Source organism: Salmo trutta, chromosome 16 (genome assembly GCF_901001165.1).
Source record: "Salmo trutta chromosome 16, fSalTru1.1, whole genome shotgun sequence".
NCBI classification, from domain to species: Eukaryota; Metazoa; Chordata; class Actinopteri; order Salmoniformes; family Salmonidae; genus Salmo; species Salmo trutta.
Genome location: NC_042972.1, coordinates 34,274,654 through 34,293,589, shown reverse-complemented (window position 1 = coordinate 34,293,589; position 18,936 = coordinate 34,274,654). Strand labels below are relative to the sequence as shown.

At 42.6% G+C, this 18,936-nt stretch overlaps 1 protein-coding gene across 2 annotated transcripts; it reads right to left on the bottom strand.

Annotated features, from left to right (window-relative positions):
• Positions 1–490: 490 nt before the first annotated feature.
• On the bottom strand, positions 491–16,923 carry LOC115150641 (claudin-19). 2 transcript variants are annotated; one of them, XM_029694131.1, is made up of 5 exons: positions 15,952–16,923; positions 9,262–9,426; positions 5,609–5,693; positions 5,341–5,487; positions 491–2,269 (listed from the first exon to the last, which is right to left on the bottom strand). In XM_029694131.1, the coding sequence occupies exons 1-5, from the start codon at positions 16,172–16,174 to the stop codon at positions 2,233–2,235; spliced, it is 657 nt and encodes a 218-aa protein (XP_029549991.1). In that variant the 5' UTR covers positions 16,175–16,923; the 3' UTR covers positions 491–2,232. The 2 variants fall into 2 exon arrangements, with proteins under 2 accessions (XP_029549991.1, XP_029549990.1); XM_029694130.1 differs by having other exon boundaries at positions 491–1,646.
• Between the last annotated feature and the right edge of the window lie 2,013 nt (positions 16,924–18,936).

Below are 18,936 nucleotides of genomic sequence, written 5' to 3'. Positions count from 1 at the left end.
GCCTTCCCAGAAGAGTGGAGGCTGTTATAGCAGCAAAGGCGGGACCAACTCTATATTAATGCCCATGATTTTGGAATGAGATGTTGGACGAGCAGGTATCCACATCTTTTTGGTAATGTAGTGTATATGGTGGTGGTGGTTGTGCATGTTAACTGATAATGACTCTGAGAATACAGAAGACCTATTGAGCCAGAACTGGAATTCCACCGTCTGCAATTACTGAACAACAGGGAGCAGGAGAGGTATTTGGGGTGGAAGAGAGAAAGGGGGGAGAGGTGAAAGAGAACCCCAGGAAGAGGCCTTGTTCTGCCCACACACCTGACTCTGTGTGTGTGTGTGTGTGTGTGTGTGTGTGTGTGTGTGTGTGTGTGTGTGTGTGTGTGTGTGTGTGTGTGTGTGTGTGTGTGTGTGTGTGTGTGTGTGTGTGTGTGTGTGTGTGTGTGCGTGTGTGATGGTGAATGTGTATCTTTAAGAAAGCATGAACACAATGTTTTTATCCGTTTACTTTATTCTAAAAGAAACAGACAGGAGTACACTTTAAATGAGATGATACATACAGTAAAATAATAATATTAGATAAAGAAAATATATGGTAAATAAATGTATGCAACAGAAAAACACGTTTGACCTGATTACATTCCGCAAACTGGCCAATACAGGGCCTGTACAGGAGACAGTGCTTTGAGCACCTGGAGTACAGAACATCCTCCATAGTCAATAACAAAACATCTCTTCCATCCACACTAAATCATATTGGCACTTAACTAAACAGAATGCAGGTATAATATCCTCAATCCGGAATACAGTACATGTACTACTTCCAAACAGGCTCACAGCTTTGACAAGGTGTGCCTTCGCTTTCATCAGTTAGGGCGATTTACAAATTTGTCTTTCTATTGTTTTTTAAGTGGTATACAAGCTACAGTACAGTAAACATCTATGTTCCGAGATAAAACTGCATGCAACAGTTTGTCTGAATGGTTCCTTTAATGCAAGAGAAAAAGACGAGCACGGATATGTTTTACAATACGGGTACAATATGCATCATCCATATAGGGTGTGACACTGCGGAATCCGTGTATAACAGTCAAAAACATACACACAGACACACGTTATAAGGCACTGCAGTAGAGCATATATGTAGCAGAAAGGCTGGAGGTGGTGGTATATGCACCTGGGCACTTCTGTGTAGTAGTACAGATTCAGCTTCACTCTCTCTCAATTATCCAAATAACAGTTATTTGTCATAGGTGAGCACGGACAATACCTGTGCATATTGCTGTAACAACACTCTACTATAGAAAAACCCTTCAATATTGCTTGTGTACAAAACAGATTCTAAAATACATTTAAACATTTAACACATGGGCATCTTTAAGAATGATAAAGTACTAGTTACCCATTTGGGTTGGTCTGGAGATGTATTACTTCAAAAGTGTATTCTGAGTTTATTTTGTTACATTCTGAGAGTGTGTTTCCTATAGAGTGTCTTGTCTGCTTTTGTTTTCATTGAGACAGTCTTGTCTGTTTCTGTTAGACAGTGTCTTGCCTTTTGCCAACAATCTAACACATCGTGGGGCCAAAGGAGTCGCCCAAACTATAAGTATTCCTCCTTTTTCTCTGGTGGGGAACTTTTAACATTTGGTCTGCAATTTAAAAGAAAAAAACATGTTTCAGTAAATGTACACTTGTATTCTCAGAGAACAAAACCAAAAGGCACATTTCTACAAACCCAGAAATCATAGGATATCAGTGAAGCAGAAATCAACAAAACATGACACGACAAATCTTACTCATACAGTTAAAGTTCAGTAAATAAACGATAAAAGGACATAATGGAGTTTCTAGTAAAGGGTTCACAGGATGAAATACAGTAATGCCGCCCCTCTAGTCTGAAAGGGGGGGTCGAACCACTTAACCATACTTCTCCTTTCAGAGTCCGTATTTACAAACAACCTCACGGGGGTGGGGGAAAGGAGAGTGGCAAGCTCTTAAAGTTGTGGCGGAAATGTTGTTGACCGATAACTTAATATCAGAGACAGATAAGATGCAGACATTAAGGAAGGGAGTGTGGGGTTGGTGGGAATATGGGGCTGGTGGGAGGGAGGTAGAGGGGTGCGACATATGCTATAGCGGAGAGACAAGGGTCCACATTTTGAGTCTAGGAAGGAACAGGGAAAGGGGAAACAGTGAGCGTAACTCGGACAGTCCTCGAAAAAAGGCAGGGGGTGGTCAGTCAGGGAAACTAGTCTCACTCAACAACTCTGCCCTGAATTAGGGAAGAGAAGAAGACAGGCAGAGAAGAACAGCATTAGAGGAGAGGAGACGAGAGAGGAGAGAGAGACACATCAAAAACTCACTGATTCATCGTTACAGGCTGCTAGCTCTCTGGTGTTAGTGAGTGAATGAGTGCTTGATGCTACATGCTAGGTAAGGAAGAATGAAAAGAGGTGCTAGCCATGCTTTCATTAGCTCTGTGGTTAATGAGTGAAGATGGTTGATTCTAGGTGCTCATGCAGTGTTTTTGAAAGTGAACGCATGTCGGTGCTAAATTAAGAATTGGAGGATTAATGATGGAGAAGTTAGCGGAAGATCGTCAGTCACAGCACACCGATCATTTGTTACGTCATGTGTTCTATGGCAGGAAATAGATCTGATATGATGTCCGAATCTGTTGGGTTTATGATGGTTGGTTTTGTTTTGTTTGGAACCAGTTTGGTCGTGTTGGAACCAGAATCTTATTTGACAGCTAGTATATCTGACATTATTGTTGATATACCTAGTCACTTGAGGCACACAGTAATAGTACTTTGGGAGGGGAGGTCTTAAAAAGAAGTTTCTGAACTTTTCTGGAAAATGTTGTAGGTGGTGGTTCAACATTTTATTGCTTATTTTGAAGACACATAAACATACTGTTCATGAAAGCAATATAAATAATTAAAAGTCCTGGTCAATAAACTAGCGTAGTACATATGTTTCACATCTGTTAGACCTACCTTAGGTACGCACATAAAGTAAATTAAAAAAACGTATTCAAATATTTCATTCTGTTATCTTTAAAGTGGGCTTTTAGGTAGTTTGGTCACGTTTGTCCTTTGGTATTGACTCTTAGAGGACATCTGCTGAAGATGGGCTCATAATGGTTTTAGCAGAAGTGGAGGAGGTCCTTCAAGACCTGTGTACTCCCATTCTGAGTACAATGGAACACTCCATACACAAAGGCTTTACCAAGAAGAGGGGCCAAACAACCAGAAAACGGGGGGCATTGAACGGTTCTTAGAAAAGTTAAATGGTTCTGTTATCGGAAGCCCGATGAACCAGCCCTTTCACCCAAGTTAATGTATGTTGAAGAGCCATGATAAAGAGTCAGGAGTATTGGGTTGTAGATTGAAGCAGAGAAATGTGTAGGTTGAGTTGGCGTTCAGGGGGTCCAGATGGCCTGAGTAGAGGCTTAGAGAATGACTGCAGTTGCCTTGCATTAATTATTAGCATCAGAATATTTTTTTAAAATCAAGAGTAAGTACAACAAATCTAACGGAACTGCCCAAAAAGTAGCTTGATATCACATTGACCATAGCTAATTATCTTATAGTGATCATAACTGGCTTTTACAGTAGCAGATCATTTCTGTATACTTTCAATTCAGGTGGCTAGATGGACATAGAATGGTATTTAGTAGCATAGAATAGAGTAGTATAAAATGGAACTTGAATGTCCATTGAAAATTAAGGTTTTCTTTAAGAGTTGTTTGTCTATAGAACACCAGAATAATAAACCCATGAGTTTAACTGAATCTATGTTTTTTTTTATAACAGTGGGTTTTTATAAGAGATCAGCCAGTGGTCCTTACCCCATTCAGTCTCTGAGATATATAACATGTGGATGATCGGTATTGTGTAGACTTGGATGTGTTAACGAATGAAGCATGATGTTAAGGCATACAATAATGGCCATCTCTCTCTCGTTAAAACAACATTTCTGTTAGCTCACAACATATTCTACCTTTTCTTTACATCTGATTCGAACTGATGACCTCATAAGATGTTCAGAGGAATCATTTTGTGGAAACTGATTTTAATTCTAATCAGAAGGTTAGCCCTTTATATAATGTCATCAACTACATTCGATTGGAATGTTTAAGTGTTAAAGGCCACAATGCAACACACACACATACACACAGCTCCAACCAGGAAGCATAGGACATGCTAACCAAAGCCACGAAAAGACAAAACTGTATTTTTTTGGTATTTTTTCTTCGATCATATTTGTCCCACAATTTACCTTCAGGCATTATCTATGCCTCCTCTACACAGTAACTTACTTTGGCATTACTTTATTGGTTTGGTTTTAGTTTGCATAGAGGAAGACTGTTTTACAAATAGTTTTTTTATTCACGTCTATTATAGTGCAAAAACTGAATTATCAACTGTATCTTATAGTCAAATTCAGGAGGCTGTCTGTTATAAAGACAAACGTCCAGTATACGTTAAATAATGTTTAAGTAAGGGATAATCAACGAGGGAATATGCGTTCTATGGAAAATAATGAATGACGGGCAAGCGGAGTGGAACTGACCTTCCACAGAGTTGCATTATTTTCCAGAACACATAGAACCCCGAGTTGGTTATGCCATTTATACCATGGCTATAATTTACCACATTTACCACTAGAGATGTGTTCATTTGCCAGTAGAAATGTGTTCAACATCTACTGAAGTAGCTACCAAGTTTACTAGATAGCGACTGTAGTTGCTGTGTTAACCAAACAAACGGACTAGCTAGACCAGCTAACCAAACCATCAGTCCTAGCTTGCTATTATAAACATTTTATTCAACAATACCAATACTGTTTTCAATTCGACTTTTGCTATCAAAAGCAGGTCAAATAAAACATGTAAAAATGAACTATAGCCATTGAATTCTACCGTGCAAATATACCGTGCATTATAGGGAAATAATGCATGCTCTAGAATCCCATTCAAGCCAATCAGAAAAGAGGATTCAACAATGCTATGGTATAATGTCTTTTAAGCCACATGACAGATTTTATTCACATAAAATGTTTAAAAGGTTAATTGAGCAAGATCACCATCCTGTCAATGACATGTATTGCAATAAAATATAAAAGTTTCCGCTCAACAATATGTTGTATAGAATAAATGTCATCCAAATTCTTAAGGGTTTCTGAAATCCAAAGGATAGTTGGTGGAGACTGTGTGCGTGTGTGTGCAAGTGTTTGTAAGCTTTACGTATGAGTAAAAGGAAAAAGGGTGAGGAGCAAAGAGTGGCCTCTGCTCTCTGTTTGTGTGGCTGCTGGGAGGTGTGCGGGGTTTACACGTACTCCCTGGCTGTGGATGGTTGTGATTGGCGGTAGTACTGCTGCCCTCGCCTCTCCTCATTGGAGCAGGAACAACACAGGAAGGATCCGCCCAAAACAGTCAAGCTAGCCGCCGCCCATCCCACGAACAGGGCAGACCCAAACTCATACCTGTAGCGGAAATTGTCAAATGTCTCTTCAATATCGGTCTTTACAATGTTATAGACATGATATCTGAATCAGAGATTAACTGAGTGGTAGATACAGTGTGTGACCAGTGTGATAGGGTTACCTGGCATTGATTGGCGTGTTTGGGTTGAAGAACTGATAGGACACCTGAGTGGCGTACCAGGACACAGACACCATCGTGCACAGACCTGCAGAGACAGGGAGAGGGAGAGAGGGAGGATGGGGGGACAACATCAAATTATGACACTGAGGACACACACATGGAAGCACACACACACACACATAGCAGTGAAACACTCTGTGTAATGACTCTGAGGTTGTTTTTCTATCTCTCTCAATCTCATAGTTGTCTCTGAGGTCAGCGGAGCTTATCTGTCCAAAATCACCATTCCTGTTTACAGCTGGGATCCTAATTACCCAGAAAGCCCCTGGTGAGAGAATTTTGTCAGAGGAATGCAAGAAATGAATATACTCCAACAGTAAAAGAATAAACACCACTGAATATAGAGAGATAACAACCTACTGGTAACTGCCAAAACTAAAGGAAACACCAACATGAAGTGTTTTAATAGGGTGTTGGACCACCACGAGCCAGAACAGCTTCAATGCGCCTTGGCATAGATTCTACATGTTTCCTGAACTTAGTTGTAGGGATGCGACACCATTCTCCATGATAAATTCCATAATTTGGTGTCTTGTTGATGATGGTGGAAAACATTGTCTCAGGCGTCTCAGGCGTCACTCCAGAATCTCCCATAAGTGTTCAATTGGGTTGAGATCTGGTGACCGAGACACACCCACACCCACACCCTCTACGCTCCATTGAAACCCCTTTTTCAAAGTCAATACGATCTCTTCTTCTGGCCATGGTAGCAAAAATATTGGGCAACTGGGCATTTTTATACATGGCCCCAAGCATGTTGAGATGTTAACTGCTTAATTAACTCAGGATCCATACCTGTGTGGAAGCATCTGCTTTCAATATACTTTTTATATATACACTGCTCAAAAAAATAAAGGGAACACTTAAACAACACAATGTAACTCCAAGTCAATCACACTTCTGTGAAATCAAACTGTCCACTTAGGAAGCAACACTGATTGACAATACATTTCACATGCTGTTGTGCAAATGGAATAGACAACAGGTGGAAATAATAGGCAATAAGCAAGACACCCCCAATAAAGGAGTGGTTCTGCAGGTGGTGACCACAGACCACTTCTCAGTTCCTATGCTTCCTGGCTGATGTTTTGGTCACTTTTGAATGCTGGCGGTGCTTTCACTCTAGTGGTAGCATGAGAGTCTACAACCCACACAAGTGGCTCAGGTAGTGCAGCTCATCCAGGATGGCACATCAATGCGAGCTGTGGCAAGAAGGTTTGCTGTGTCTGTCAGCGTAGTGTCCAGAGCATGGAGGCGCTACCAGGAGACAGGCCAGTACATCAGGAGACGTGGAGGAGGCCGTAGGAGGGCAACAACCCAGCAGCAGGACCACTACCTCTGCCTTTGTGCAAGGAGGAGCAGGAGGAGCACTGCCAGAGCCCTGCAAAATGACCTCCAGTAGGCCACAAATGTGCATGTGTATGCTCAAACGGTCAGAAACACTCCATGAGGGTGGTATGAGGGCCCGACGTCCACAGGTGGGGGTTGTGCTTACAGCCCAACACCGTGCAGGACGTTTGGCATTTGCCAGAGAACACCAAGATTGGCAAATTCGCCACTGGCGCCCTGTGCTCTTCACGGATGAAAGCAGGTTCACACTGAGCACGTGACAGATGTGACAGAGTCTGGAGACGCCGTGGAGAACGTTCTGCTGCCTGCAACATCCTCCAGCATGACCAGTTTGGCGGTGGGTCAGTCATGGTGTGGGGTGGCATTTCTATGGGGGGCCGCACAGCCCTCCATGTGCTCGCCAGAGGTAGCCTGACTGCCATTAGATCCTCAGACCCCTTGTGAGACCATATGCTGGTGCGGTTGGCCCTGGGTTCCTCCAATGCAAGACAATGCTAGACCTCATGTGGCTGGAGTGTGTCAGCAGTTCCTGCATGATGAAGGCATTGATGCTATGGACTGGCCCGCCCGTTCCCCAGACCTGAATCCAATTGAGCACATCTGGGACATCATGTCTCGCTCCATCCACCAACGCCACGTTGCACCACAGACTGTCCAGGAGTTGGCGGATGCTTTAGTCCAGGTCTGGGAGGAGATCCCTCAGGAGACCATCCGCCACCTCATCAGGAGCATGCCCAGGCATTGTAGGGAGGTCATACAGGCACGCGGAGGCCACACACACTACTGAGCCTAATTTTGACTTGTTTTAAGGACATTACATCAAAGTTGGATCAGCCTGTAGTGTGGTTTTCCACTTTAATTTTGAGTGTGACTCCAAATCCAGACCTCCATGGGTTGATAAATTGGATTTCTATTGATTATTTTTGTGTGATTTTGTTGTCAGCACATTCAACTATGTAAAGAAAAAAATATTTAATAAGATTATTTCATTCATTCAGATCTAGGATGTGTTATTTTAGTGTTCCCTTTATTTTTTTGAGCAGTGTATATATATATAATATCCCTCATTTACTCAGGTGTTTCCTTTATTTGGGCAGTTACCTGTAATTGAGATTACAAATCACTGTAGTGCCTGAACCTTAAATTTGAATAGTGGTACTTTGCCTGTATACATTTTCTAATAGCCTTTTAAGTTGTAAAGGAGTTTACAGTGCCCTCCACTAATATTGGCACCCTTGGTAAATATGAGCAAAACGGGCGGTGAAAGAAAATTCAGTATTGTTCATCCTCTTGGTCTTTCATTCAAAATATTCACAAAAATCTAACCTTCAATTGAAGTAAAACAATTGCCGGAAATAATATGTTCTTATCATAAAACAAATATTTTTCTCAAATATATGTGTGCCACAATTATTGGCACCCCTTCATTCAATACTTTGTGCAACCTCCCTTTGCCAAGATAACAGCTCTGAGTCTTCTCCTGTAATGTCTAACGAGGTTGGAGAACACATTGAAAGGGATCTGAGAACATTCCTCCATACAGAATCTCTCCAGATCCTTCAGCTCTTCCCACATGTTTTCTATGGGGTTTAAGTCAGGGGGCTGGGATGGCCATGGCAAAACCTTGATTCTGTGGTCAGTGAACCATTTTTGTATTGATTTTAAGGTGTGCTTTGGATCATTGTCCTGCTGGAAGATCCAACCACGGCCCAGTTTAAGCTTCCTAGCAGAGGTTTTGATTTCATATCTGCTGGTACTTGATGGAGTCCATGACACCATGTACCCTAACAAGTTGTCCAGGGCCTTCGCAAGAAAAACAGCCCCACAACATCAAAGATCCACCACCATACTTCACAGCGGGGATGAGGTACTTTTCTGTATGGCTATCTGTCTGTATACGCCAAACACACCTCTGGTGTTTGTTTCCAAAAACCTCTATTTTGGTCTCATCTGACCATCGAACCCGGTCCCATTGAAAGTTCCAGTAACGTTTGGCAAACTGTAGGCGCTTGAGGTTGTTGTTTGATGACAGCAAAGGATATTTTATGGCAACCTTCCCAAACAACTTGTGGTTATGTAGGTGGCGTCTGATTGTAGTTTTGGAGACTTTCTGACCCCAAGACCCAACTAACATCTGCAATTCTCCAGCTGTCATCCTTGGAGATTTTTTACTTGCCCCAGAATTGTGTTTGTTTCTTTAATCACATGACAGTCACATGATGGTCACCTTGCAGAAATCTCACCTGCGAGCAGGAAGAGGGCTCCTCCAGACACAGCTATGCGTCCCTTGGAGATGGGGTTGTTGTCGCCCACCTTAGTGCACTTCATCCCCACCACACTCACTATCATTCCTATGAAGCCCAGCAGCACGGACACCACCATAAGAGCACGACACGTCTGGATGTGAACTGTGGAGAGAGAGGGGGAGATGAGGACAGACAAAAAGTAGATGAAGGCAGAGAGATGGGAGAAAGAGGTTGGAGGGGTGAGAGGACAAAAGGAGGAGAGGGGGAAACATGAGGGGGTGAAAAGGGAGGGAGCAGTGAGGGAGAATAAAGAATGAAGGATGATAGCAGGGAGGGCAGATGGGGATGAAGAGGAGAAAGAAGGTGAAGGGAATTATAGAAAGGAGGGAAGAAAGAGGGTCAGTTAGGGCAGTTTTGGTACAAACAGAATATCTGCACACATTCATATAGAATATCGACACACAGGGTATATTCATATAGAATATCGACACACGGTATATTCATATAGAATATCTACACACAGGGTATATTCATATAGAATATCGACACACAGGGTATATTCATATAGAATATCGACACACAGGGTATATTCATATAGAATATCGACACACAGGGTATATTCATATAGAATATCTACACACAGGGTATATTCATATAGAATATCTACACACACTGTATATTCATATAGAATATCGACACACAGGGTATATTCATATAGAATATCTACACACAGGGTATATTCATATAGAATATCTACACACAGGGTATATTCATATAGAATATCTACACACACTGTATATTCATATAGAATATCTACACACAGGGTATATTCATATAGGATATCTACACACAGGGTATATTCATACAGAATATCTACACACACTGTATATTCATAAAGAATATTTACACACAGGGTGTATTCATATAGAATATCTATACAGGGGTATTGAAGCTCGAGATTTGTCAGTATCAGATGTTCAATTGGGGCAGAACGGGAGTGGAAGAAAGTTAAGCCACGTTAGGATAGAAGGTATTCAGTGGGATTGCTGTGCAAAGCATCACTGGAAAAGAATCCAACCAAAACTATACTACAACCACCACATTGTAAATCAAAATGAAATCATAATTAAACTTCTTTACACAAAACTGGAGACAACAAAGACACACATTCTCCTTTCTTTGGCTCTTTTTTCTCCCTCTCTCTTTCTATCCACCTCTTTCTTTCTCTCTATCTCCCTATTGCTCTCTCCCTCTCTCTATCTTTCTCTGTCTTTCTCTCTATCTTTCTCTCTCTCACTATCTCTCTCTTTATGAACTCATTATGTTTCCCACTTCCATGTTCCAAAATGGGATAATAACGGCAGCCTTAGTCCAGAGTTTGACTTAACTGTCCCTCTTAATCATTCCAAATAACTCCACAGTGGTTTCACTGCTCAGAATTCCATGGATAACCCACACAGACATCAGTGCCCACATAACTCAGTGGGCGGGACATTTTACATCTTTACACACACACACACACACACACACACACACACACACACACACACACACACACACACACACACACACACACACACACACACACACACACACACACACACACACACACACACACACACACACACACATGAACTTATGGACACATTCTGTAGGAGTAAATTACATACACACAAACATACACACTCATTTTCTGTTACACACACACACAGTGTAGGAGGGCCTGTTTTACATGTTTCACACAGTGGGATTAGTGTGGCTTTGTCACAAAGCGGGATTGTTTTCACAGGGCTGTCGCCACCGCAATCAGACACTGTGGCCTGCAACACATACACTTACACAGCAGCCTTGAAAGAGACTACAAGGCTAACACAATATGAAGAAAACACTGGTACAAGACTCACACAGCATTAATACTCACACCAAGATCTAAAATCTATTCTAGCCTTTATCCAGGTTCACAGCTCAACATAAGATCAACTCTCTCACAACAAAACCCATATGCATGAACCACATGAACACATATCTACATCTTTACAGCAGACTAAATGACTATACATTATAGAATAGAATAGAATGGAATAGTAGAACTACATAGGATAATGTAATACTGACACTGACAGTATGAGAAAATGTACATCAAATACAACTGAAGAACAATTAGTCTGTCCAGTGTTACGTACAGTAATAATCTACTTTTATGATGGGAAAACACACTTGCACATTCATAGTTGGCAATAAATTACACTTCAGAACCTGATCTGAAAGGGGTAGTGATGGGCAGATGAGCTTTGAAGTTAGATTGATGTGTGGCAGGATCCGTTTGAAGGAGAATTGTAATGGTTTATGAGAGAAAAAGCTTTTATTTTCTCTTTCTCCATTCTCCCTTTCATCCATTCTTTCCTTTTTAAAAGTGTGTGGGGAGTTTGGGCTGGCCCTACAGGGCACCACTCTGATCAATGGACTAACAGAGGAGTCAAGTGTGTGTGTGTGTGTGTGTGTGTGTGTGTGTGTGTGTGTGTGTGTGTGTGTGTGTGTGTGTGTGTGTGTGTGTGTGTGTGTGTGTGTGTGTGTGTGTGTGTGTGTGTGTGTGTGTGTGTTCCTCCCACTATACTCTATCCCATGCCAAGGCTGGCAGTGCCAAGCACAAGCTGGATGTGTGTGTGGATGTGGATGATGGACATTGTCCTTTGTGAAATCACTTGTGACTTCATACGTAACATTGGTTTGGCCACCACTAAAACAGAAAACTGTTTCAACAACTCCACCTTCATTCTATTCATGTAAATGTCAGTGTGACACATGCTTTTTGGAATAGTGTAAGCTAAGTTCAGGGGCACTGATATGTGGATGATGATTGTCATGTGAGCCTTCAGCATCAGATGCGTATTTTACATCTATAGCGCCGAACGGCCATATCAGCACTCCTGTCCAGTTGACAAGAAACAACACCACAATCGATCACGATAGAGGGAGAGAAGAGAGAGAGATCAATCACTAGAGAGAGAGAGAGAGAGAAATAGAAATAGAGAGAGAGATACTGGGGGAGAGAGACAGGAAGAAACTAGAGAGAGAGAGAGAGAGAGAGAGAGAGAGAGAGAGAGAGAGAGAGAGAGAGAGAGAGAGAGATGAGAGAGAAGGAGAATGTGAATGTGTGCCAGTACATAGCTCCTACTAACTCTACTGATGTCCTCACAACGGGCAGCAGGGAAACTGGCGATGGGGCATGGTGTGATGGAAAGGGGGGACGTCAGACCATCCACCATTTCATCAGCATGTGTGGGCCAGGGGTCAGATATTCCACTGTAATATCCAGAGCTATAGAGAGTTCAGCAAACTATCCTCCATGTTGCCACCAAACATTCCTCAACAGTTCACATGTCTTACTAGAAAATATTTTAAATATCTTTAATGTCAATATCCTACCCTGAGATTCTAAATATCCAACCATGCCAAAGTCTGTGTATTCATAAGTCTGTAGTAGAGAGTGCTCTACGGCTTGGACTCACTGCAGTATTTAACACTAAGCTGTCAAAAGAGAAAACTATCTTTGATCTTCACCTCAATGGGATCCCCCGTTCCTCAAACCTGGCAAAAAAACACTTAATGTTACAGTAGCACAGTAACCTAGCTATACGGTGGACCTGGATGTATTTGCTTCATATGTCCCAGAGCCAGAGAGAGAGAGAGTGTTTGGCAATTACTCTGTCATCCAAAAAACATGATGTCACTGAAATGACATCACATGATTCCATGGCAGCCATTACCATCTCCTGTAAAATCTTGACCCATAACAGCTTAGCGATCTCATCATGACTGGTTGAATAGAATGCTCAGAAGCAGCAATATGGCATCCCTCTAAAGTTGGCCAAAATCTACCTATATTGTCTTTTGACTCTGTTATGTCCTGTATAGCACTAGTGCTGGTGTGGTATTGTACACTGTCTAGTGCAGTACAGAGGTTTCATTACTGTAGAGCCCAGAGAACTGAGAGCTTGGGTGGGTTGTGACCAATACCAGGCAGTATCTGTCTCTGAGACTGAAACTGCAACAAGTAGAAGAAGAACTGTTCCTTCAGCACCACTGTTCAGACTACAATGAAATTGTGGCTCAGTTGTTAGAGCATGGTGTTTGCAACACCAGGGTTGTGGGTTTGATTCCCAAGGGGGGGCAGTACAAAAATGCATGAAATGAAATGTATGCATTCACTACTGTAAGTCACTCTGGATAAGAGCATCTGCTAAATGACTAAAATGTAAAATGTAAGATTCCCCGGGACCTGTACAGTATGTAGTGTCAGTCTAGTGTCCAGACCTTGTCATAAGTCTCCCAGAACAGCTTTGATATGATAATTATCGAAGCTGAAGCTGAAAAAGTCCATCAGCTTCCACTGCAGTGCTTTGGTACACTCCAACAACACAGTCTGCTGAACATTTAGTCCTCATCACATGTTCCTCATGCTGTGTAGTGAAGGAGAAGGGTTAATTTAGTACACTATATTAATAAAAGACACCTGCAGGAACTGCCTAACAAACACACACACACACCAGACGTTCAACTCCAGTACCCATGCTCGAGCACACATAGACACACTCCAGACGTTCAACTCCAGTACCCATGCTCGAGCACACACAGACACACACCAGACGTTCAACTCCAGTACCCATGCTCGAGCACACACAGACACACACCAGACGTTCAACTCCAGTACCCATGCTCGAGCACACATAGACACACACCAGACGTTCAACTCCAGTACCCATGCTCGAGCACACACAGACACACACCAGATGTTCAACTCCAGTACCCATGCTCGAGCACACACAGACACACACCAGACGTTCAACTCCAGTACCCATGCTCGAGCACACACAGACACACACCAGACGTTCAACTCCAGTACCCATGCTCGAGCACACACAGACACACAAACACCTTGCATTCAAGACCAGTACTGAGCTTGACCTTACCATAACAGAGAGACAGATTTTGGAATTAAAGACCTTGAGTTCACTCGACAGTGGAATAGAGTGAGTACGTTCCAAATGCTCAATTTCAGTAGCATAATCTCTTAGCCTGGTTACCTGACCTACCCTCAACAACATGCCTTGTTGACAAGACAGCAACAAGTAGCAGAAACACAGGTTAAATTTATCAAGAGTTGGTACCAAAGTATGTGATGCTGTTTGCTCACACTCGCTCATTGTCCACTCACACACACACACACACACACACACACACACACACACACACACACACACACACACACACACACACACACACACACACACACACACACACACACACACACAAACACACACACACACACACACACACACACACACAGGGTGTGTTAGGGCCAGAGAGGAACAATGCGTGTGTGTGGGGAAGACAGAGTGCATTCTGAGAATATCTCTGGTGTATGGCTCAACACTGGGCTTTTCTTCTCCAAACAACCACTATTCATCACAGGGACAATACTCTGTTTTTATTACGCCGATGAGCCAAAGGAGATGTAAAATCCAGCTCACCCTCACAGCGAAAGCCACAGAAAATGTTTTGAAATAATTAATTGCACAGTGGCCAAACATGACCAAAATGCTTGATTTGTTGTTTTGGGGCGGTGTGCGTCACAGGGATTAACTTGGGCGTCCATGTTTCTTAATCAACCACAAAGAAAAACAGAAAACTCCAAAGGGTGACAACCATTGTTTGCCTGAATTACAGACAAATTATCTGACCAAGTCCTCCCCCTGTAACCTTCCATTAGTAATTATAATGTGGTAATCAGTAGAAACAATAGACAGGTGAATTCATGTAAATGACCTGTCATCAGTTATGAGTCGGTAGGTCTACTCTAAACAGCTTGGAGATGACAGGAGCCTCATATTCAGGGATAATTTATGCCTGAACCCCATATTCCTCTCTCTCTCTCTCTCTGTCTCTCTCACTCTCTCTCTATCTCTCTCAATCTCTCTCACTCTTTATTTGTTTTCTCTCTCTCTCCCTTTCTCTCTCTCTCTCCATTTCTCTCTTTCTTCTATTTCTTTTTTGCTCCCTCTCCCTCTCTTTCCCTCTCTCCCTTTCCTTCTCCCCCTCTCTCCCTCCATCTGTCTCTTAATTAAACATGTCAACAGCAGCATTTTTTATCTGATTAATTTATGCCTGACTTTAATGTGTCCCAGACAGATGGATTAGTTCGATTGTTTTGTCTTGTGTTTATGCATTTAGTTGCTGAATCATACAATAAGTTAAATTGACAATAGGATCATGCTGTTACTAGAAAAATACCCTCTATAAATCAACACAGTTAATGGCCCATGTTGCGAATTGGGTAAACAGATTGTTTATAAGAGAGTCAGCAGCTTTAAGGCATCTCATAGTGACCAACTCTACTGACAGATTATAACTGTCCACACACAGGCATCTAAGACTGCTCTGAATAACATTCTCATTCAACCCATTCAAACTGTGGCAGTTAGAGAGAATGAGAGTGCCAACAGCCAAAAAAGAAACAGGGAGAAAAAGAGTGAGAGAGAGAGAAAGAGAGGATTCGTTCAGTGATGCAATGCTGAGGCAGAGAGTTAGAGAGAAAGTGAGAGGAAAGATAGAAGTCGAGTTATGGATAGAAAGCAAGATTATGACAGGTTGCAAGTGGATGAGTGACCTTTGCGATGTCCTACTCACCGTCCAGTGATAGCATGGAGTCAAACACCTTGCATTGCACCTGTCCCGTACTCTGTGAGGCACAGCTCATCCACAGGCCTTCGTAGAGCCCCACGGCCGTGATGATGGCGTCGCCCGCGTACGAAGACTGCTTCCACTGGGGCAGCACAGTGGTGGATATAATGCCTATCCAACCACCCAATGCCAGGAAGTAACCTAGCAACTGGAAACCCGAGTTCGCCATCCTGTCTTTTTGTCTATCTCTTTCTGTCTGTCTCTAGACTTGTTATTCTCTCTCTTACCCTCTGTGTTCTTCTGGGCTTTTCTGAAATATTTTTTTCTTTCTTACTAAATGTATACCTTTCTTTCCTTTCTATGTATCTGTCCTATTTCTGTGCTCCTTCTCTTTGGTGAATATTTTGACCTCTTCAGAACACCTGTAGCAGTCGTGTAGCGCAGTGCTTCCACAAAGAAGCAGTACTGTAGGCAGGACGGAACACAGAACTCTCAGAACTCCTGTTGTCTCTCAGATTAACAGAAGCACAGAACCAAAAGTCAAACACCACTTTACAAACAATCCAGATTTCAATACAACCCCAGGCGTTCTGTCAGTGGTCGCTCTCCTTTCTCTCTCTTCCTATGGTCTCCTTCTTGGTCACTGTCCGGTCCCTCTGAGCATCTCCTTCTCTCTGCGCTCTCTCACACATCTGGTGATCTACCCTCTCTTTCTCTCTTTTCCTCTTTTTCTCTCTCTTTCTCCAGTTGGAGATGTGTGTGTGTCCGGGTCTTGGGGTTGACCAGACTGCTGTTCCCTGGTTGTCCGGGGGGATCAGGTTGTCAGGCTCGGTCACTGGGCTCACTGGGCTGCCTCAGATACTGCATGGTTTCTCCTTACTCTCTCTCTCTCTCTTTCTCTCATCAACAATCTCTCTGCATGCTCCGCACTCTGAGAGCTGAACGATGGATAAGAAAAATAAGAAGAAAAAAAATGAAAAAGTTTATGCACACAAAAAGCCCCTGACAGGCTGGGCACAGAGTGGGCCAAGAGCTGAGCTCTGATTGGCTCTTTCAGTGTTCTAGGTACAACCAATGGGAGGAGGAAAGGAGAGGCGACAGGATGGGGGGGATAAATAAAGAGAGATGGGGGAGAGGGAGAGAGAGACTGAGACAGAGAGAGAGAGAGAGAGAGAGAGAGAGAGAGAGAGAGAGAGAGTAGACTTTTTATGTTCAATATTATTCATGTTATGGAAAGTCTATAATGATATGACTAGGAGAAATTAAAAAGTACACATTTCTGTAAGTTGTCTTTGCATTCTGTTGTGTGTTGTTTTGTCGTGTTGTTAGTTGTTAGTTGTTGTCTGGTCTACCAGATGTTAGATGCTGTATGTGTCGACCCTGTACATGTTTGAACCCTTTTCAAAATCAGCACCGTAAACTGACAATCACACATAAATCAGCATTAAACTGAGAAGCGTGTGAGAATGACATGTCACATCCAGACAACTACTCCAGAAATGATGGGCTGGCCCACCAAAGGTCTTCCCATCCCCATTGAAACCTGCACAATTGAGTCCCCGGAGTGGGAGAGGGAGGGAGGGAGGGAGGGAGGGAGGGAGGGAGGGAGGGAGGGGGAGAGAGAGAGAGAGAGAGAGAGAGAGAGGTACAGAGTATTTTTTGTCTGGCCTACACCATGTCTCTCACCATATCACAGTGCATGTTCTTGCATGTAAAGCAAATATCTGTGAAAATCAAACAATACAGAAATATCTAATCTAATCTAGCATTGGAGACCAGGTACAGTACTATGTGTCTAACACTTTAGTCTAGGTAGAGTTTGCAGATTGCATCTTGAAACTTGAATTGGGACTTTTGGGCACATGAGAACATGTGTGTGTCTGAATGTCAATACTAAGGTTTCCCTTTGGAATTGTGTTATTCAATTCAACATAGTTCATTTGAATCCAATACACTCCAATTAGATGGCCAATTAGATGGTCTACACACTGTCTGGGAAACATTTTTAAAAATCAAATCTCTAAGAGAAATCTCACATCCCCTCCATCTCACACACATATGACCCCCCCCACCCACACACAAAACACTGTCTCTATATCCACTCACCACACACAAACACACAGACACACACACCCTCTTACCAACTTTAAAAGACTCAGGGGTCATTGAGACAGGCTGGGGCCATGGGGATTGGTTGATCTCACAGTGGGGAGGAGTTCCTCACCCAGATAGTCATTAACTTGACCACAAGACCAGATGCAGCCCAAACATAGAATCACTCACACACACACTCCCCTCCTTGTTCTTCTTACCCCATGTTTACATTTGAGTCTAGCCACTGAAGTGTGCAGCTTTGGACGGACAAACACCCTCTCACCCCACTCTCGCTTTCTTCCTTTTCCTTGGCCCCCTGATCATCCCTCTGTTCACACCTATAATGGGACTTTGCGGGAGGCTGACTTTTTATGACAGAAAATAGTCGTGTTTTTATTTGAAGAATAGGTAGTCATTCATTTCTCAATAAGTTTTACTGTATTCTCTTGACCCTCTTCACCTGGCCCCGATTCTGACATAGGAAATTACGCCTTTCTTACACACGCCTTTCCTACGCACGTCTCAGTAGTTGGTATTCAGATGTATTCAGATGTGCATAATGGACTTTGCAGGCATGGTTCCCTTGAGCTCGCTGAATACATATTATGGCTTGGTCTGCGCTCTGCTCCATAACGATTTAATTAGCCAACATGTCATTTTTATTTTTATAAAATTGTTACTAATTATCCTCAGCAACAACCACATGGCCATGACGGCGTTTACAGAGGAAGCAAATGAAGGTAAACGAAACAATGGAATTAAAAGGAATGATAATGTAGTCTATACCAACTGAAGAGAACTGACACTAAATTAGCAGTTGAATATGTGTTGTTATTAGGCCTACTGACAGTCGATACTGATACTGGCTAATATTCAACATGATAGAAATAGGAAGCA